Consider the following 22,133-nt stretch of genomic DNA (forward strand, 5'->3'; position numbering starts at 1 on the left):
CTTGTTGAAAACATTACTGAAATCGAGAGGGCATTTTGAAGTACTTCACTCCTGGGATGTAGGCGTCGCCGGCTGCACCAACACTTATGGCAGGGAGGGCCAGCATTGACACGACGGGCTGAATGGTCTCCTTTACTACCTGCACATTGGGACACCGACCACTTGGGAATATTATTGGTCAAACGGCCCATCAATCACTGGCAGCTGATAGGGTTGATCGGCTCTTGGTCCCGCCTCTGACAGGATTCCGGCTATGGTTGGTCACTAGGCCTGCCCATCAGAGACCGATCAATTAACTCATCCGACATCCGGGTAGTGATTGGTTTATTCGCCCAGGAGCCGGACGACTATTGAGTGAGTCTATTTCCCGCCCATCTCTTGGGTGGTACCAACCGCTGATTGGTCTTAGCGGCGAACAACTTGAATCCGACTGGCTAGCGGTGACGGTAGCCCCGCCCACCTAACAATGCAGGGCTGTGATTGGCCCACCTCCGGATTGGGGCCTGTGACCGGGAGGGGAAGCCGCGGCCTAAATTTCTCAGAGAAGCGGGATGTTTGTTTTGATTTATCTGTAACCCGGCGGTGGGGGAGGGTCTGCTATCCGAGAATGACGGGTTCGGATTGATTTGCTCCCGCGGTGGGAATAAAGAAGAAAAGCGAAGGAAAGGCCGGCTGTGGGAGTAGGGGAAGCCTGCGGCCTAGTCGGTTGCTAGGGGCGACGCGCAGCCTGGGGCTGGCAGTGAGGAGCCCGGGCCCGAGCCATGAGCTCCCGGGTGCGGCCTCAGCCGCCGCTAGCAGCACCGGCGGGGGGAGGAGGAGGAGGCCGGTTCACCCCAGCTGCCGGGTCCCGCACCCAGGGAACCGAACAACTGGAGATGCGGCGGATCCGAGCTCCGGACTCGGCCTCCTCCCGCCAGGCCTGGAGCCGGGAGAACCCGGGATACGAGCCCGGTGATGAGGAGCTGGACTGGGCCGGCATCAGCCCCAGCAGCGGGACGGGAGGCTCCGATACCCGGGGAGAGGCCGGCCCCGGCCCCGGCCCCGGCCCCGGCCCCGGCCCTGGTCCTGGTCCTGAGGACCAGCCACAGCAGCAGCAGCAGCTCCGGGCAGCCCTACCCCAGAGCCTCCTGCAGAAAGCCCGAGGTGAGTGAGACAAACGAGAGCATAAAACACAGGAGCACAAACAGGCCATTCAGCCCATCTAGCCTGCTCTGTCATTCACCTGAATGATCTGAAAATCCTCAACTCTTACTTCGCTTCCTTTCCCCATAATCTTCCTGTTTCAGCCTCCAATATCATAGAATGTGGGTGAAAGTGAGGGCTGCAGATCAGAGTTGAGTGTGTGTTGCTGGAAAAGCACAGCCGGTCAAGCAGCATCCGAGGAGCAGGAGAATCGACGATTTGGGCGAAAGCCTTTCATTGGGAATGCGGCTCGGAGAATGTACACAAGCAGGAGGCCGGAAGAATACAACAGGCCAGGCAACATCAGGAGATGATGAAGTCAACGCTTCGGGTGTAATCCTTCTTCAGGACTGGGGATTGGTGTAAGGGGAGCTGCAGGTGGAGGGGGTGAGGGATAGTTAGGATAAGTGTGGAAACAGGCCATTTGGCCCAACAGGTCCACACTGACGCATTCCCCCCACCCTATCCCTGTAACCCTGCAACCCCATGGTTAATCCACCTCGCCCATACATCTTTGTACACTAGGGGGGAAATTTAGCATGGCCAATCCACCCTAACCTGCACATCTTTGGACTGTCGGAAGAAACTGGAGCACCCAGCAGAAACCCACATAGACACAGGGAGAACATGTACAGCTGCAGCATGATCTCATGGTTCCAAAACTCAATCCCTCTACTGATAAAAGCTAACACACCCATATGACTTCTTAACAACCCTATCAACCTGGGTGGCAACATTCAAGGGTCTGTGTACCTGTGCACTGAGATCTGGTTGAGGCACATAAGGAGGAGGAGGTGTTTGCAATTCTGGAAAGTGTAAAAATATGTTCCCTGGCCGGATGGGATTTATTCTAGGATTCCCTGGGAAGCCAGGAGGAGATAGCTGAGCCTGTGGCTTTGAGCTTTATGTCGTCATTGTCTACAGGAATAGTGCCAGAAGATTAGAGGATAGCAAATGTTCCCTTGAACAAGAAGCAGAGTAGAGATAAGCCTGGAAATTATAGACCAGTGAGCATTACTTCGGTTATGGGTAAAGTGTTGGAAAGGGTTATACGAGAGGAATTATAATCATCTAGAGAGGAATAAGTTGATTATGGATAGTCAAGACGATTTTGTGAAGGGGAGTTGTACCTCACAAACCTTATTGAATTCTTTTGAGATGGTGACCAAACAGGTGGATGCGGTAAAGCAGTTGATAAGGTTCCCTACAGTAGGCTATTGCACAAAATACAGAGGCATGAGATTCAGGGTGATTTAGCAGTTTGGATCAGAGATTGTCTTTTTTCAGCTAGCCAGAGGGTGGTGGTTGATGGAAAATATTCATCCTGGAGTTCAGTTACCACTGGGGTTCCATAAGGATTTGTTTTGAGACCGCTGTTGTCATTTGTATAAATGATCTGGATGAGGACGTAGAAGGATGGGTTAGTACATTTGTAGATGACACTAAGGTCGGTAGAGTTGTGAATAGTGACAAAGGATGTTGTAGGTACAGAGAGACATAAATAAACTGCAGAGGTGGCAAATGGAGTTATGTTATGTGCTGCCCCAATATATTTGATGATCCAACCATAAGAGTGGTAAAGAATTCTACAAATTCCTTCTCATCTCGACTTAAATGTGTGACCCCTTATTTCTGAGATTATACCCTTTGGTTTTAAAATCTCTCACACGGAGAAACAACCTTTACACACTTCTTGTTAACTCCCTCAAGAATTCTATATGCCTCTCATTTTGCTAAATTGCAATGGGAAAGGCTCGACTTATTCATTTTCTTCCCATTTTCTTCCCTCCATATCTAAGATGAACCTAGTGAAGCTTCTCTGGATGTTACAGAAGAAAAGATTGTTTACAACAACAAAAAATCAATGTGGGATAAGACCTACCACTCTGGAACAAATTCAAGCCCCATTTCCAAAGATAAATTGGATATCTAACATACCCCTTTCCATACACTGGTTTGTATATTTTTAAAAGAAATTTACAAACAAAAGTTAAAATGACACTATTGCCTTTGAAGTTTGGAGAAGTGTGCTGTGGTTTTCAAATGTTTTGCAACTTTATGCAAAATCATTTTTAACATAATTTCATAAATATTTAGAAACAGATTTTAACATAGGAACATACAAAAGTTAGGAGCAAGAGTAAGCCATTTAGCACTTGGTGCCTGCTCTTCCATTCAATATGATCACGGTTGATTCTCTACCTCAATGCTATTTGACTCCTTTCTCCCCATACCCTTGATATCTTTAAAATCTGAAAAAGGTCTATCTGTTTCTTAGATGTATTCAATGACTTGACCTCTGCCACCTTTTGTGGGAGAGAATTCGGTAGGTTTACTACCCTTTGAATAAGGATTTTTTTTTCTCAAGCCTAAGTGGTCTATCCTGAATCCTGAAACTCTGACCCCTGGCTCTACATTCACCATTCATTGCAAATGTCTTTAACAAACAAACTTTCACTGCAAAATGTTTGGACATTAAACATTGTAACACTTTTGTGAGGTTTGTGAATAGTAATGTAACCTTTTCTGTCATTACTTTTCAAAAAGTTTATAAAAATGACTTTTCATAGTTTGGGCTTGAAAATTGGAACAAAGTTTGTAAAAGTATGTTATGTGTTCCACAAGTTGGTTTTAACGCACAATAGAATCAAATTCATTATTCTTAGTGTTAACTGTGACAATTGCCACAAATGTTTAAAATCTAATTGGCTTACAGAAGCTGTGCCACAGAGTATAGGAGAAGAAATATATTCCTAGCACATTGAAAGTTCCAAGCAATGAATCTGAAAATGTGATAATTGTGCTTGCTCTTGTACTAAAGAAGAGCTTGGATTGCATTGCCTTAAGTGTCTCAGAAACCCCATGGTGCTGTGCTTACAATCAGTTACTTCAAAGTACAAGCACTTTTCTTACAGTGGGGATAGTTTAAGCTTAGCACTCGGCCTGAATTTCAATCTTTTGCATATTTTCCGAGTATTGAATCCTGGATGTCTAATGTCTAGAGAAAGGCTTCAGATATTTAATGATATGCCAAATCTAAAATGAAATGCAGGAAGAATGAATCAAATGGAAACCAACTGTGGGAGGAAACCAGAGCACCCGGTGGAAACCTACGCAGACATGGGGAGAATATGCAAACTCCAGACAGACAGTACCCAAGTCTGGAATCGAACCCAGGTCCCTGGCACTGAGGCAGCTCTGTTAATCACTGAGCCACCATGCCACCCTAACATACCCTGCTGCTGGGGAATGGACAATAAATACAAACACAGACAGTGACACCCAAATCCTATTAACAAACAAAAATAAATGTATTGTATCTTTTATGACAGAAACTGAATGTCCTTATCCACTCCTGGCCTCTATCTATCTTGACTTCAAATTTCTCTGTCTCATTTTCATATTCCTCCATGGTTTCTCTCCCTTCCTATCTCTCTAACCTCCTCCAGCCCCGACACTTCTTCCTTTCTCTGTAATCTCCTCCAGCCTATACACCCCAACTTATCCCTGGAACCTCATCCAGTCCCTTTAGCCGTCCCTATATCTGTAAGATCCTCTCATCCTTACACCCCTCACTATTTCTGTAACCTCTTCCAGTCCCTACACCCCACCCCTTTTATCTCTAACCTCCTATAATCCTCTGAGATCTCTGCTCTCCTCCAATTCTGGCCTGTCAGGCAACCCATATTTTCCATCATTCCACCATTGATGGCTGTGATTTCAGTTGTCTGGAGCCATGAACTCTGGCATTCCCTCCCTAAATTCTCTCTTGCTCTCTTCGGGCTATGGGTCAAGGCTCAAAAATGGGATTGGAATACTCAGGTGCTTTGTTTTGAATGGTGTGGAGGCGATGGGCTTTTGTTTTTACTGTATTGTAAGCCTCTATGACTTATTGGGAACAGATTTAGGCTGGGGTGGAAGTTTGTTCAAATGGTGAGGCATTACCAAAACCCTATTAAACCTCAGAAGGGAAAGGCCAGGCCTAATGCAGCAATAATCATCTATGCCTAACTGGCAGGTATGTGGCAGGTACATATTGGGACAGGTGCAGTGGATGTTTGGCTTTTTTAAGCACTAATTTAAATTAAAGTTGTATTTCATCAGAAACTAGAATCATTGTTAAACTTTGAGGTTATTATTGAAATGTGTTTGGTTCCATAAGAAACCGTTCTGTCTGCCCAGCTGGTAGGAATGTGATCTGTTAATGTAAACTTTGATTTTGTGACCTTTGCTTTGTTGTTCAGTTGCAGCTCCCTGACACAGCTATTTCCCACTTTGTACCGGTGGTTATATTGAGTGTTTGGGGGTTGTTTAGTTTAGTTGGCTGGACAGTTGCTTTATAATGTAGAGTGCTACCAACAGTGTGTTTTCAATTCCTGCACCAACCGAGATTATCATGAAAGACTCTCAATCTCTCCCATCACCTGATCCCTCTCCCCTGCCAATCTTCTCTCTCTTGTGAGACAACAGTCCTATTGTCTGGTAAGACTGCAGCGGCTTTACCTTAATTTATTAAATGTTAGTCTTTTCCTTGGATAAATCCAGAAATTCTCCTAAGAAGTACCATTGTTAAATACCAAACATACTTCAGTGGAATCACCTTCTATAGTGCATTTAGGAATGACCGATAAATGCTGGCTCAGTCCCGTGAGCAAATAATATATGTAAAATATCTGATTGTCGGGGAGGTCAGTGGATGTGTTGCTCATTCGACTGTAGGCTATTTGATAGAGTGCAATATCCTGATGGAACATTGATAGCTAAGGGAAACCTTTGAATGGTTTTGCAGTTTATCCAAAATGCTAAAGCAAAAGAATGTTAAGTGATACATCATGCAGTGATCGGGTTGATCCAAAAATTGCTTTTGTGGTTCATCAAAGTTATATCACTATGGTACTTTAAACATTTGTGGAATTTGATCTTTTTATGTGTATTTGTGCTCTAAAGTTTGAAGTCTAAATCTTTTTGCTTTGTAATAACCCTCTTTGGAATGGTATACTGGTTTATAACTGTTTGAAACTCTTAATGTTGCTGAATTTTGTGTAGCCTGATTTTACAAAAGTTCATGATGCTTTCCTGTTTTATTCAATCTTAAGCTTTATGGGGAACACGACTGACTGTGGATCACCCTGTGAGCAGAGAAAGATACCTGAAGAGAATGCTGCGAGAATTGGTGACATATAGCATTTTCCTGGTGATTTTGTGTGTCTGTAAGTGGAATCTCTAGTTGCTTAGCTGATCCAAAAGAAATAGTGGTATTATTTTGAGTTCTATACATTCCGAATGGTGTGTGTTCTCTATATGGTAATTTTGAAATTTGTTTATAACAATGGAATCTTTTCAATTTTGTGGTCAACACTTGGAAAAGTTCATTGATTTCAGAAAGGTTAGGAATATCCTAATTGAAGTTTTGAAATTGTAGAAGCAGCAATGTTTCATGTCTGAGCCTGCTTTACATCTGTTATGCTAATAGAAATCATTGGAAAGAATTGTAGAATCCCTACAGTGTAGATCAAGGCCATTCGGCTCATTGAGACTCCCATCCTATCCCTGTAACGACACATTTACCATAGTTAACCAACATAGCCGGCACACACACAGCAGTTTAGCCTGGCCAATTCACCTAACCTCCACATTTTTGGTCTATGGGAGGAAACTGGACCCCCCATGAGGAGAACGTGCAAATTCCACACAGACAGTTGCCCAAGGCTGGAATCAAACATGGATTCTATGAGACAGCGGTACCAACCATTCTGCCATTCTATCAGGACTTTTTTCCCTGGTTTTTTGAGGGTTTTTTCCACTTTTCTGTGCGTGTAGGTATTTTTCTCTCCGTATAAATTCAGCATTTCATTCCACCTGCAGTGTTACTATGAATTCACAGCTCGTTTAGAGACAGGTCAGCTTGGATGGATGGTCAGTTGTTTGCTTGATCCTGAGATTCTCATAATTTTCTTCCATTCCCAGAGATTTAGGCCTAGGGTTGGAGGGAGAAGCAGAAATGTGCTTGTGTTCCAACAAGCAGAAAATGTTGGATTTACACAACAAGTTTGAATGTGCACTAGATTAGATAATAGTATTTATCATAATTAGCCAAGACTGAGGCATCCCTCATACAAGTGATCAAACTACAGAATATGCAATAAAAAGTATAGAAAATAACCGCAGGAGTACACCATTTGACCCATCAAGCCTGCTCCTTCATGATTGATCATCTGTTTCATATCCTGTTCTCTCCCTATATCCACTGACACCTTTAGCTTCTAGAAATCTATCTATTTCTTCCTTAAGTATATTCAGTGACATCAACTCCACAGCTTTCTGTACAAGACAATTCTGCAGGGTCATCACCTTATTTCACCTCTGTTTAGTCCAAAATGACCTTCACTGTATCCAGAGACATGACCCCTTGTTCTGAGTCAGTGTCCAGGGAGGAGCATGATCCCTGTATCCAGTCTGTCCAACCCTGTCAGAACTTTATACATTTAAATGAAATTCACTCTCATTCTTCTGAATTCCAAAGATGCTCAGTCAACCTAATCTCTCCTCATACAGCAAACCTACAGTCCTAGGAATCTGTGGTGAACCTTCTCTGCACACTATGTATGGCAATTATATCATTTCTTGGTTCAGGAGTCCAAAACCGCACACAGTACTCCAGGTGTGGTCTCACCAATGCCCTGCACAGTTGAAGTAAGACTACCTTGCTCCTGTACTCAAACATTTTTGGAAAGATCAACAAGCCATTATCCTCCTCAGCCACAAAGCAGAGATCAAAAATCACACCAATGTTTCTGCTCCAGTGACCCTTTAGAATTGAACTGAGTTCTGAAGATGGGTCACTGGACCCGAAATGTTAACTCTGATTTGTCTCCCCAGATGTTGTCAGATCTGCTAAATTTACAAACAATTTCTGTTTTTGTTTCTGATTTCCAGCATCTGCAGTTCTTCCATTTTTCTTTAAAATTGTTTACTATTCAAGGGGAATTGTGATTCTTCAGCTCTTTTTCTCTGTAGAATGCAGTTGTGCTGTTGAAGGTGGATAGAAATTGATGTGTTTTTTAATTCTTTCGAGGGATGTGGGCATCACTGGCAAGGCAAGCATTTGTTGCCTATCTCCTAACTGTCCTTGATCTGAGTGGCTTGCTTGACAATTTGAGGGCAATTAAGAGTCAGCTTCATTGCTATAGTTTTGGAGTGATACATAGGCCAGGTCAGATGCGGGCAATAGATTTCCTTCCATAAAGGATGTTAGTGAGTCAGATTGGCACCACTACTGAGACTACATTCCAAGTGTATTAATGTAATTTAAATGTGGTCAGCTGTCCCAATGGGTTTTGAATCCATGTGAGCACATTAGTCTGAACCTCTAGATTTCTATTCCAGTGAGTTAGATGCCCCACCCCATAGATTTCTATTCCAGTGAGTTAGAACCTACCCTCTGGTTGCAAAAAGACTAATTTCACTTGTGTTCAGGATGGATTCAGTAAAGTTTATATCGGTTGAGATTGTTCGTCTTGAAATATTTAACCAGCTGGTAAAACCACCTGATCGGATTCAGGGGAATGATTTGATGTGGAATAGGATAAACTTAGAACTGTGGGATTATACAGTGCACGAGACCATTTCTTGTCTGCTGACTCTTGAGGTATCCCAGTTGGAACGTGTACTGCTGGAAAAGCACAGTTGGTCCGGCAGCATCCAAGGAGCAGGACAGTCAATGTTTTGAACATGAGTTCTTTATCAGGAATGAGGGCATCCCATCAATCTCACTACTCTTTCCCTGTAGCCCAGCAATTCTTTTTCTAATCAAATAGATTTCCAGTTCCCTTTGGAAAATTACTGTAGAATCTGTTTGTACCATTCTTTAAGGCAACCTATTCCAGGTCATAGTAAGTTGCTGTGTTTTTAAGAAAAAGATCTCCGAAAGGGAAGTTTCTCACATTGCTTCCATTAATACCCCTTTAATGTTGATTATTTTTTGCTTCTGGGATTCTCTGCTCTGAAGGAAACAATCCCAGTTTCTGTACTCTGCCCAGATGAAGTCCCTCATCCCAAGTGTCAGTAACCTTCCTCTAGGCGAAAGTGAGGAGTGCAGATGCTGGGCTTTTGCCCAAAATGTCGATTCTCCTGCTCCTCGGATGCTGCCTGACCTGCTGTGCTTTTCCATCACCACACTCTTGACAGTAACTTTCCTCTGCAGCTTCTCCAAGGCCATGACTTTCTTAGAAATTGTAATGCCCAGAGATATAGGAAGTGCTGTAGCTGAGTTATAACGCAGGGTGGCTCAGTGGTTAGCCCTGTTGGCTCATGGCGCCAGGGACCCAGGTTTGATTCCAACCTCGGGCGATTGTATGGATTTTAAACGTCTCTGCGTGTTTCCTCCCACAGTCTAAGGATGTGCCGGTTAGGTGGTTTGGTCATGCTAAATTGCTGATACTGTGCCGGGATGTGCAGGTTAGGTGGATTAGCCATGGGAAATTCAGGGTTGAGAAGGGTGGGTGTGTATGGGATGCTCTTCAGGGGGTCGGTGTGGAGTTGATGGGCGAATGGCCTGCTCCATACAGCAAAGGATTCCGTGATCTAACTGCTTACTTTATAATAAAGTTTGACATCCCTTCCTCGTTTTGGGACAACACTGTGGCTCAGTGGTTAGCGCTGCTGCCTCACAGCACCAGGGACCGGGGTTCAATTCCAGCCTTGGGCGACTGTGTGTGGAGTTTACACGTTCTCCCCGTGTCTACATGGGTTTCCTCTGGGTGTTCCGGTTTCCCCCCACAATCCAAAGATGTGCCGGTTAGATGAATTGGCCATGCTAAATTGCTCAGAGTGTCCAGGGATGTGGAGGTTAGGTGCATTAGACAGGGATAAATATAGGGGAATGATCTGGATGGGTTACATTTCGGAGGCTCGGTGTCACCTTGTTGGGCTGAAGGGCCCGTTTCCACACTGTAGGGATTTTAATTCTAATTTTGATTTCTTCATTCTGTACCAAATTTCTTTGTTTCATTGTTTATGGATTCAAAATCTCTTGCTGATATGAAACTGGTGGCTGCCTGTATATTGTGAAACTTTTGCATGTATTGTTTGGCCTTGTTCTTGCTGGCATGGGATGTGGGCAGAGCTGGCCAGGCTAGTATTTATTGTCTATCTCTAATTGTCCCAAGGGTAGTTGAGAGTCAACTATTGTTGCTATAGACCTGAAATCTCACACTGGCTAGACCAGGTGAGGATGGCAGATTTCCCTAAAGGACATTAGTGATCCAGATGGGTTTTTCCAACAATTGGCAACAGTTTCACTATCACCATTAGACGTTTAATCCATGATTTTTATTGGTTTCAAATTCCACCATCTGCCATTGGTAGAATTTAAACTCAGGTCCCCAGGATATTACCTGGGTTTCTGGATTAATAGTCCGGTATAAGACCAGTAGGCTATCACCTTCCTTTATGTGAATAGTTAATAGTTAGCAATGCATAGTTTTTAAAAAAAAAATTCCTGTGGCATTACTCACATTGCCTGAGGTTTCTTTAAGAGATGGGTTTAATGCCATTCAACATGAGCTAGGACATTGACATGACTTGGGGATGTCTTGGGATCTGCAAGCACTCGAAAGGGGCCTGTCATTACTGAGCTTAAGGTCTAGATATTTGAAATCAGAAGCATTGAAATGCTAAATGTATCTTTGTGCTCTGCTGGTGAGTTTGCTGACATATACAATCCGTAGCAAACAAAAATTTCCATAAATTACGTGCTAAAGCCGTTATTGAATGTGCTGCTCTTAAGTTCAAACATAAAATTTCCTCAAGCCTGAGTGTGTTGGGGAAGTTTTCTAACTTGATATAAAACCAATATAAAAGTGAATGACCAAGCAAAGACAATTAATTCACAGTAAACATGTAATTTCCTTCCCATGAAAAGAAGAACCAAGATGACTACTGTCTGCCTGGGCAGTTTGTAATAGAAAAGGGCATTTCCCGTTGACCAACCCTTGCTTAAAATAACATTTGGAATTAAATCCCAAGTTTGTCTTATGGGAAGAGCTAAGAAATTCTTGTATTCTCTCAGGATGTTTGTAATTCCTGTTGATACAGTTTGCAAACTCCAAACTGCACATGTTCTTAGGATAGCCAAATATGATCATTAGACGTTTAATGCATGATTTTTATTGGTTTCAGATTCCACCATCTGCCATTGGTGGAATTTAAACCCAGGTCCCCAGGCATTACCCGGATTTCTGGATTAATAGTCCAGTGATAATACCAGTAGGCTATCACCTTCCTTATGTAAATAGTTAATAGTTAGTAATGAATAGTTTTTAAAAAAAAAAGAAATTTCCTGTGGCGTTAACTCACATTGCCTGTGAGGTTTCTTTAAGAAATGGGTTTAATGCCATTTAGTTCTTTAGCTCTTGCGATAAATGTTGCCATTTGTCACCTAGGTGTTTTGAAGTAAGAAATTTGAAAAGATAAATTTAACTAACTTGCTTTGCAATTCATATCCAACCTTTTGCATCTTGCATTTCACTTCAAATTTTGTTTGTGATTGACCGAGGAAAGATAAGACATGGCCTCCATTCTAGCTGGGACTGAAGGTGCCACTACATGCAGCCTTTAAAATAGATTAGGGCTCCAGTTAAGTTTTATTCTGGAGATAAATCAATAAAATTAGCCATGCATTTGAATGGCGGAGCCTATGCAATGAGGGTGCTTGGCGTATGTCTGTGTTAATTTCTTACTACTTGATATTGAGCCGCTAAAATACTCCAATTCAACAGTCCCAGTTACTTAAACTTGTACATCACTGTATTCATGTGCACTGTCATGAGAACCCCGACTGGTTGAAAATGTTTATATGCCTTAAAATCTCCAGAATGAACATTTGTAACAAAGTTTCCACATATGTTTACACTTGTGTTACAGTGACCTATGGAATGGTCAGCTCCAATATGTACTACTATACCAAAGTCATGGCCAGTCTCTTCCTAGATACTCCCTTTTCCAAAAATGAAAACACCAACTTCAGAAGTGTGTCCAACATGGATGATTTCTGGAAGGTACTGTTGCAGTTTGAATACTTTAAATGTAAGGAGTTAAAATACAACCACAAAGCGTAATGAACCATGATTCATATTCTAGTACTTGTATGTGTTTATATTGCAGATTATCTGGTGGCCTTAGTTTTAAAGTTACTGTAAGTTGGGTATATCAAAGTGTTGTTTTATTGCAAGAAAACTAGAGGTAGATGCCTTTTTGAAGTGCCTTTGTCATTAACCAAGGGGTTTTCTATTTGTTGGAAGTGGGGTTGGAATAGCTTTTTTAAAAAAAGCAATTTAAAAAAACTTTTTAAAAACCTCCCTTAATAAAACAAAATTGGAGGATGTCTGAGGAAAGATATGTTGAGAAGTATTACAGAATTTAAATAACAAAACATATGGCTATTTGGTGAATAGTTTCTGTCTACTATAAGGTAATAACCTGGATTTTTGTGATGGAAAATATTGATAAAGATGTTTGACAAATATAGCATCTGGAAGCCAGGTTTGAGAGAGACTGCAATAATAAAACTAAGGAAGGATTAGAGCAGCAGATGCATGGGATCACTACTTCCTGGAAGTCCCCTTATCCCATTTTGAATTGGAACTGCATCACTTCATTGATGCTGGGTCAAAATCCTCAAATTTACTCCCCAATAGCATCCTGAGTCCACCTAAATTCACTCTCCAACAGCCCTCTGGGTCAACATATAGTGGTCGTTGGGGGGGGGGGGGTGCTGAAGTGAGGGGAGCTGGAAGAGTCTTCATTTGAAATTACAGATTCAAAGTAAAGCATGCATATATACTTTCAAAAGACCCTTTAGGTATTGATACATTTCACAGATGATTGGGAATAATCCAGTGTGTGTTTGTTAAATATCATCTTTCCTAGTTCGCAGAAGGCCCTTTGTTAGATGGGCTGTATTGGGATGTGTGGTATAATAATGAAACACTGGCTGAGAACAGAAGCTTCATTTACTATGAAAATCTGCTTTTGGGAGTGCCTCGCATAAGGCAGCTGAAAGTGAAGAATGAATCATGTAAAATACATGAAGATCTGAAAGATGAAATCAAGGAATGCTATGATGTCTATTCAGTTGCAAATGAAGATACATCACCATTTGGCCTGATGGCTAAAACAGCGTATGTATCATTTTATTTTTAATTTCTGCTATAGTTTTGTGAAAATTCTTCATAATGAGTGATGACTGTCTGAAATACTGTACTGCACAATGGAAAACATAATCTTGAAATGACAATGACGTCTGCTGGGCAGCTGTGAGAAGTTGTTTGGATCTGATTTTTAATTTTCTTAATGGAACATTTGGCATTTGCACTAGTGGTGATGCAATCACTTTGACTGTTCTCCCTGTCAGCATTATCCTGTATGAGAGGTTTTGTGCTTAGCATATGAATTTAATTTGTGCTTTGACTGCATTTGCAGCAAAATGCGTTGACACCCTAAATATTTCAGAGAAGGAAACAAAGGGAAATGCAGTAGTCTATAACCTTAATTGGAATGAGTTGGAGAGTTGGGTTTACTGTGGTGCTGTCCTGTTACTGACTCACCCCTGTCGTGGTACAATTTCTCTTGGGAGCATGGGATCACTTTCCATTTCGGCTTCCTCTGTGGGGATCAAAACATGGGCTCCACTGACACACAAGTTCCATTACGTTGCCGTCTATCAGCTGGTTCTAATTCTTCCAGTTAATCAGTTAAGATAATTCACTATCACTTTCAAATAATCACATTGGGTCAGTGTAACCATACTTTGCCGACTTCCAGATTTGATTTCTGTGCCTGGACTGAATTGACTGATCTCAGCCAGGCAGTAGCTCAGGCACTGTGATGCTGAAAGCAGTTTGGGCACCAAAAATACTTAACAAGTATTGTTGCTGTTATTTGTTGTTTCTTGATCTAAGAAAGAGTAATTTTGTGGCAATTTGTTGTAGGTGATATCAGAGTCAATTGTGATATCTTCTGTAGTCAAAAAGTCTGAAACACAATCCTTGGTCACTTGCAAAGAATGGCTGCTTCAATGAATTATGTGAAAGTGTACTTTAAGTTTTACACGTTCTGTTGCAATCAGATTTTTTGAGGTAATTATTTCACTTCTCTTTGCAAAATAAACCAGCTGGATTTATACAAGTGAAGAAGATTTGAAAGAGACCCGTTACTGGGGGTTAATTGCGACCTACAGTGGAGCTGGATATTACCTGGACCTGGCAAGGAATAGAGATGAGACAATGACAAAGTTAAAACTGCTGAAAGAGAACCTCTGGCTTGATCGAGGCACCAGGGTTGTGTTCATTACTTTCTCCGTCTACAATGCTAACATTAACTTGTTTTGTGTGATCAGGTATGACAAGTTTTAAATGCTTTTCTTGTTTGTCATATGCAGGAAACCTCAAACTCAGTGGCTTTTCTTTTGTAAAAGAAAACTGTGTCCTGACTTTTACAGGACGTGAAATTCTGCTATATTTAAGGAAAATGTCTTTGTACCTGTGTTATGCTCTGCAGTTTGGTTTATTGCTATAAATGATATGTCAGCATTATTTGGAATTGAACAAGTTTAATCTAAGGTAAAAGCAATGACTGCAGATGCTGAAAACCAGATTCTGGATTAGTGTGGTGCTGGAAAAGCACAGCAGTTCAGGCAGCATCCGAGGACAAACTTTGATAGATGTGGAAGGCTCCTTTGGGGCCTTGGATGACGTGAGGGAGGAGGTGTGGGCGCAGGTTTTGCAATTCCTGCGGTGGCAGTGGAAGATGCCAGGACGGGAGGGTGGTTGTTGGGGGGTGTGAGCCTAACCAGGTAGTCACGGAGGGAACGGTCTTTGCGGAAGGTGGAAAGGGATGGGGAGGGAAATATATCCCTTGTGGTGGGGTCTGTTTGGAGGTGGTGGAAATGTCATTGGATGATTTGGTTTATGCGAAGGTTGGTAGGGTGGAAGGTGAGCACCAGGGGGTTTCTGTCCTTGTTGCGGTTGGAGGGGTGGGGTCTGAGGGCAGAGGTGCGGGATGTGGACGAGATGCCTTGGAGGGCATCTTTAACCACGTGGGAAGGGAAATTGCAGTCTCTAAAGAAGGTGTGTTCTGTGGTGGAACTGGTCCTCCTGGGAGCAGATACGGCGGAGGCGGAGGAATTGGGAATACGGGATGGCATTTTTGCAGGAGGTAGGGTAGGAAGAGGTGTAATCCAGGTAGCTGTGGGAGTCGGTGGGTTTGTAATAAAAAAAAATATGTGCTGTAGGAGACCTCCTCCTACTGCCCCCTCGACCATGACCCCACCCTCCATCACCAAACCATCATCTTCCAGACCATACAGAACCTCATCACCTCAGGAGATCTCCCACCCACAGCTTCCAACCTCATAGTCCGGGAATCCCGCACTGCCCGGTTCTACCTCCTTCCCAAGATCCACAAGCCTGACCACCCTGGCCGACCCATTGTCTCAGCATGCTCCTGCCCCACTGAACTCATCTCTACCTACCTCGACACTGTCCTATCTCCCCTAGTCCAGGAACTCACCACATACGTTCGAGACACCACCCATGCTTTCCACCACCTCCAAGACATCCGTTGCCCCAGCCCCCAACGCCTCATCTTCACCATGGATATCCAGTCCCTCTACACCTCTATCCGCCATGACCAGGGCCTCCAAGCTCTCCGTTTTTTTCCTCTCCCGACGTCCCCAACAGTACCTTTCCACTGACACTCTCATTCGTTTGGCCGAACTGGTCCTCACCCTTAACAATTTCTCCTTCGAATCCTCCCACTTCCTCCAGACAAAAGGGGTAGCCATGGGCACACATATGGGCCCCAGCTATGCCTGTCTCTTTTACTACGTAGAACATTCCATTTTCCATAGTTACACCGGCACAACTCCCCACCTCTTCCTCCGCTACATTGATGACTGCATCGGCGCCACCTCGTGCTCCCGCGAAGAGGTTGAGCAATTCATCAATTTCACCAACACATTCCACCCTGACCTTAAATTTACCTGGACCATCTCTGACACCTCCCTTCCCTTCCTGGACTTCTCCATCTCCATTAATGACAACCGACTGGACACCGACATTTTTTACAAACCCACCAACTCCCACAGCTACCTGGATTACACCTCTTCCTACCCTACCTCCTGCAAAAATGCCATCCCGTATTCCCAATTCCTCTGCCTCCGCCATATTTGCTCCCAGGAGGACCAGTTCCACCACTGAACACACCAGATGGCCTCCTTCTTTAGAGACCGGAATTTCCCTTCCCACGTGGTTAAAGATGCCCTCCAAGGCATCTAGTCCACATCCCGCACCTCTGCCCTCAGACCCCACCCCTCCAACCGTAACAAGGACAGAATCCCCCTGGTGCTCACCTTCCACCCTACCAACTTTCGCATAAACCAAATCATCCGCTGACATTTCCACCACCTCCAAACGGACCCCACCACCAGGGATATATTTCCCTCCCCACCCTTTTCCGCCTTCCGCAAAGACCGTTCCCTCCGTGACTACCTGGTCAGGTCCACGCCCCCCAACAACCCACCCTCCCGTCCTGGCACTTTCCCCTGCCACAGCAGGAATTGCAAAACCTGTGCCTACACCTCCTCCCTCACCTCCATCCAAGGCCCCAAAGGAGCCTTCCACATCCATCAGAGTTTTACCTGCACATCCACCAATATCATTTATTGTATCCGTCGCTCCCGATGCGGTCTCCTCTACATTGGGGAGACTGGATGCCTCCTAGCAGAGCGCTTTAGGGAACATCTCTGGGACACCCGCACCAATCAAGCACACCACCCTGTGGCCCAACATTTCAACTCCCTCTCCCAGTCAGCCGAGGACTGGAGATCCTGGGCCTCCTTCACTGCTGCTTCCTCACCACCAGACGCCTGGAGGAAGAACGCCTCATCTTCCGGATCAGAACACTTCAACCCCAGGGCATCAATGTGGACTTCACCAGTTTCCTCATTTCCCCTTTCCCCCACCTCACCCCAGTTCCAAACTTCCAGCTCAGCACTGTCCCCATGACTTGTGCTACCTACCTATCTTCCTTCCCACCTATCCACTCCACCCTCCTCTCTGGCCTATCACCTTCATCCCCACCGCCATTCACCTATTGTACTCTATGCTACTTTCACTCCACCCCAACCCCCCTTTCATTTATCTTTCCACCCTTCAGGCACTCTGCCTCTTTCCTGATGAAGGGCTTTTGCCCGAAACGTCGATTTCCCTGCTCCTCGGATGCTGCCTGAACTGCTGTGCTTTTCCAGCGCCACTCTAATCCAAATTTAATTGAACAAAAATCATCAGTTTTGCATAATTTAAATTATAAGTAACAAAGTTTGAAGAGGACGTACATTCATTTTCTGACGTTAGGGAAGGGGTTAAAGTAGAAGTTGGATATTTTTAAAAACAAGGCTTAGTTCAAATTATTATAAAATTTTCTGCCTTTTGTAACAAAAGCTAAGGTTAGTCTAAATGCAGGTTAATCATGGGACCTCAAGTAAGTATTAAGTGAAATGGAGGTCTTTTTAATATCTACAAGTATGAGAAATCAGAAAGTGTGATGTGGAGGTGCTGGTGTTGGATTGGATGGACAAGGTCAGAAGACACACGACACCAGGTTATAGTCCAACAGATTTATTTGACAAGCTTTCGGAGTGCTGCTGCTTCATCAGGTGAAGAGATTTCAAATAAAGTTGTTGGGCTATATCCTGGTGTCATGTGGTCTCTGACCTAAACCAGAAGGTGACAGCTGTGAAGAAACACAAAGAAGTGAATATACATCGAGCACATTTGGAATCTTGATGAAGTGATTGAAAATATTGGCAATGCTGCTGTTCATGTTTCTTAGAGAGAAAAACAAAGGTGTGTGGATGTTGGTGATCGAAAGCAAACTATGCTGGAGAAGCTCAGCAGTTCTGGCAGCATCTGTGGGTAGAAAAACAGTGGCCCAGCAACCACCTTTAGAATTGTGTATATGTTCCTTAGGTGCTTTGTAGGCAAGATTGTTCCCTTCCGTAAAATTATTGAGTATGGTCAAATAAGATTGGCTTCTACAATATATCATGATCTGGAATTTCTGCAGGAATCCTCCTAATTTTCTGCCCTGTTAGGCCCTCTTGGAGGGGTGGTTGGAATACCTGGTGGCACCATTTTTCTAGGGGTTGCTCTGATTCCTCAATGAAAATGCAGTTCACAACAAACCTCTCCCTCATATGGCAATTATTCAGCTATTTGTCACTTCAACCAAAAGCAGCAAATGATATTTGCAGAAAGTTCATTTTGTTTTCAAGTTGGTAATATACCTAATTGCCAGAGAGCATTTTGAATTTTGACAGTGTATTCTTTCAGTTAATTGTGTCTGATTACATAAGATCTGAAGGAATGGGATCAGGCTTAGGCTGTCAATCTCATCAAACCTGGGACCTGCTTCTCTATTCAGTATCATCAGGATCGAGTTGTGGCCTTGACTCCACTTTCCTGTCTGTGTCCCATGATCCTTCTCTTCCTTCTCATTCAAAAGTCTATCTAACTCAGTTTTGAATGTATTTTATGACCCAGCCTCTACTGCTCACTGCACGAAAGGTGATGCTGAAAATTGTTCATCTCCTGACAGAAAATACATTCCTTCTCATTGCTGTCTTCAACGTGAAACTCCTTATTTTAAATCTGTGCCCCTCCTATGAAAGGAAACATTTTTCCATCCTTGATCTTATCTCAGCTTCTTGGAATCTAGTTTCAATAAATCACTTCTTGTTCTTCTAAACTCCAGTGAGTTGAAACCCGATAGACCACCCCATCATCCCAGGATTAAGGCTGGTTCACCCTCCGTAAATTGCTTCCAATGCAAATATATCCTTCCTTTATGTAAAAGAACCAAAATTGCAGGCAGTAGTCCAGAATAATCGAGGGAAATCAGGGAACTTGCTTTAGATAGTTCTAACCTTTTATTCATCCGACATCTAACTGTGTGGGCCGTGTGATGTATCTTGACCATTCACAATTTGTTGTATGTACTTTGTTTTAATGTAATCTCTGTTAAATCAGGAATTAAGTGATGTTAGTCCTATCTTTCAAAAATGATCTTTTTGTCCCACTTGCCTAGGTTGGTGGTTGAATTTCCAGCAACAGGCGGGGCTCTTTCATCATGGCAGTTTCAGACAGTGAAACTCATTCGCTATGTATCCTCATTTGACTATTTCCTGGCAGCTTGTGAACTTGCCTTCTGTATTTTCATATTTTACTACATAATTGAGGAGATTCTGGAGATCTATATTCACAAGTTATGTTACTTCAAGAGCGTTTGGAACTGTTTGGATGTTGTGATTATTGTGGTAAGTGTCCATCCATGGAAAGAAACTATTTTGCAGCATTTTGTGCTGGAACCTCCAAAATTACTAACTAACATTACTAGCTAAATGAAAGAAAGACCTTCTGCCAGCAACATTACTTATAGAAACGAGAAAACCTTACATTTTAATAGATCTCAGGATGTCGAAGCACTTTACAGCTGGCAAAGTGTAGTCACTGTTTTAACATAGGAAATTCTGGCCCCTGCTAGTTTCTCAGGCCTTTATTTCTGGGACCTGGAAAAGTATATGAGGCATTCTTGCATATCTTGTCTCCACAGTTGTGCAATATTGTACCTTAAAACAATTAACTCCTCCTCCTCCTCCTCCTCCTCGTCCTCCTCCTCCTCCTCCTGCCACCCTATATAGTGGTACTGCACACATGGATCTTGTGTTGGTTGAGTGCTCAATGAGGATTACCATAACTTCTAATGTTGGGTTCTTGTACCCTCCCGTCCTCATCCCAAATAAGCATTGCTTGACTCAAGTTGTATAACTTTGTGATGTTGACTCAATGGTTTAGTAATTGTTTTAATTTCTTGTTTTCCAGTTATCCTTGATAGCAATTTGCATCAATATCTATCGCACATCAATAGTTAATGAGCTTTTGGGAGAGTCGCTTGAGAACCAGAATTCATACCCCAATCTTGAATCTTTAGCTTATTGGCAGATTCAGTTTAACAATATGGCAGCAATGGTTATATTTTTTGTATGGATTAAGGTATGTATACAGCCAGGTTATACAACTTGAACATCCAAATTAAGTTCCTTGATCAACTTTTTAAACTCCTAACTTCCTGATTTCATTTATTTTCAATTAAGTTGTAATAAGGATTATGTTTAAATGTGGATAGTGAACTATGAGGGTGGGTATAAGATGGTAAAAGACAACTATAATTTGGCCCACATGGCGATAGGTTACTAACCCCACTTCATGGTTGTATTTTCATTCATACAGGAGTCATTGCTCTTGAAAGGGTGGGAGCTGGATGAATACTGTATTTTTTAAGTTTGTTCTTTCATTGGACATTGCCATCTTTGACAAAGTGAGCATTTATTGCCCATTCCTGATTGAACTGAGTGTCTCACTAGGGCCATTTCAGAAGACAGTTAAGCATCAGCCAAATTGCAGTTTGTCTGGAATCATGTAGGCCAGGCCTGGTAAGGACAATCGGGTTTCTGTCGCTTAATTACATCAGTCAACCAGATGGGTTTCACTGTCAGAGACCAAATTTATTAACTGAATGTACCTTTCCTGTGGTGCTGCTATGGGATTTGAACTGATGACTCAGTGTATTAACTTGGTTTTCTCAAGTATGAGTCCAGTGATATTATTACAACATTACTTCCATAACTGGGTGACGGGTGATTCAGCTGAAGTGTTTGAGACAATTAAATGATTTCGTGGAATAGATACAGAGAAACTACTTACTCTGTCATGGGACTTTAAATTTAAAGCTCAACCCAAGGTTGATGTTAGGAAGCACTTCACATAAAGGTGAATGAAAATGTGGAACACTTTTCCCTCCAGTGAGTTTATGGGAAGCAATTAAAACTCAATCCTGAGATTCATTTTTGTTTATTTGTTTTAAGGGTATTAGCAAGGTCTGGAGCGAATGTGGTTAGACTGAATGATAGAGCAGACTTGGGGACAGAATGGCCAAATCCTGGTCTTTTTCTTCACTTGTTCAGAGGATCTGGGCATTGCTGGTGGGCCCACATTTATTGCCCATCCCTAGTTGCCCTTGAGAAGGCGGTGATGAGCTGCCTTCTGGAACTGCTGCAGACCCTGTAAGCAGATGCACAATGTCGTGAGGGAGAGAATTCCAGAATTTGACTCAGTGACAATAGACAATAGGTGCAGGAGTTGACCATTCAGCCCTTCGAGCCTACACCACCATTCAATATGATCATGGCTGATCATTCCTAATCAGTATCCTCTTCCTGCCTTATCTCCATAACCCTTGATTCCACTATCTTTGAGAGCTCTATCCAACTCTTTCTTAAATGAATCTAGGGACTGGGCCTCCACTGCCCTCTGGGGCAGACCATTCCACACAGCCACCACTCTCTGGGTGAAGAAGTTTCTCCTCATCTCTGTCCTAAATGGTCTACCCTGTATTTTTAAGCTGTGTCCTCTGGTTCGGCACTCACCCATCAGCGGAAACATGTTTCCTGCTGCCAGAGTGTCCAATCCTTTCATAATCTTATACGTCTCAATCAGATCCCCTCTGTCTTCTAAACTCAAGGGTATATAAGCCCAGTCGCTTCAGTCTTTTAGTGTAAGGTAATCCCGCCATTCCAGGAATTGACCTCGTGAACATATGCTGCACTCCCTCAATAGCCAGAATGTCTTTCCTCAAATTTGGAGACCAGAACTGCACACAGTACTCCAGGTGTGGTCTCACCAGGGCCCTGTACAGCTGCAGAAGCACCTCTTTGCTTCTATACTCAATTCCTCTTGTTATGAAGGCCAGCATGCTATTAGCCTTCTTCACTACCTGCTGTACCTGCATGCTTGCCTTCATTGACTGGTGTACAAGAACACCCAGATCTCTCTGTA

General features: G+C 43.1%; 1 protein-coding gene across 2 annotated transcripts in view; it reads left to right on the top strand.

Moving 5' to 3' along the window:
* Positions 1-527: 527 nt before the first annotated feature.
* The window catches only part of pkd2 (polycystic kidney disease 2), a 32,104-nt gene continuing 10,498 nt past the window's right edge, over positions 528-22,133 (top strand). The window contains exons 1-7 of one of the 2 annotated variants that reach the window (XM_043674498.2): positions 528-1,143; positions 6,279-6,392; positions 12,106-12,239; positions 13,111-13,361; positions 14,354-14,578; positions 19,327-19,555; positions 20,121-20,291. In XM_043674498.2, the coding sequence (XP_043530433.2) occupies positions 762-1,143; positions 6,279-6,392; positions 12,106-12,239; positions 13,111-13,361; positions 14,354-14,578; positions 19,327-19,555; positions 20,121-20,291 (1,506 nt within the window). In that variant the 5' untranslated portion in view covers positions 528-761. Of the gene's footprint in view, positions 1,144-5,444; positions 5,665-6,278; positions 6,393-12,105; positions 12,240-13,110; positions 13,362-14,353; positions 14,579-19,326; positions 19,556-20,120; positions 20,292-22,133 lie in introns of those variants that run through there. The other variant, XM_087979865.1, reaches the window with a different exon arrangement.

Source organism: Chiloscyllium plagiosum, unplaced genomic scaffold, assembly GCF_037043375.1.
Source record: "Chiloscyllium plagiosum isolate Xiang-an unplaced genomic scaffold, Cpla_swu_hap1 HiC_scaffold_36, whole genome shotgun sequence".
NCBI classification, from domain to species: Eukaryota; Metazoa; Chordata; class Chondrichthyes; order Orectolobiformes; family Hemiscylliidae; genus Chiloscyllium; species Chiloscyllium plagiosum.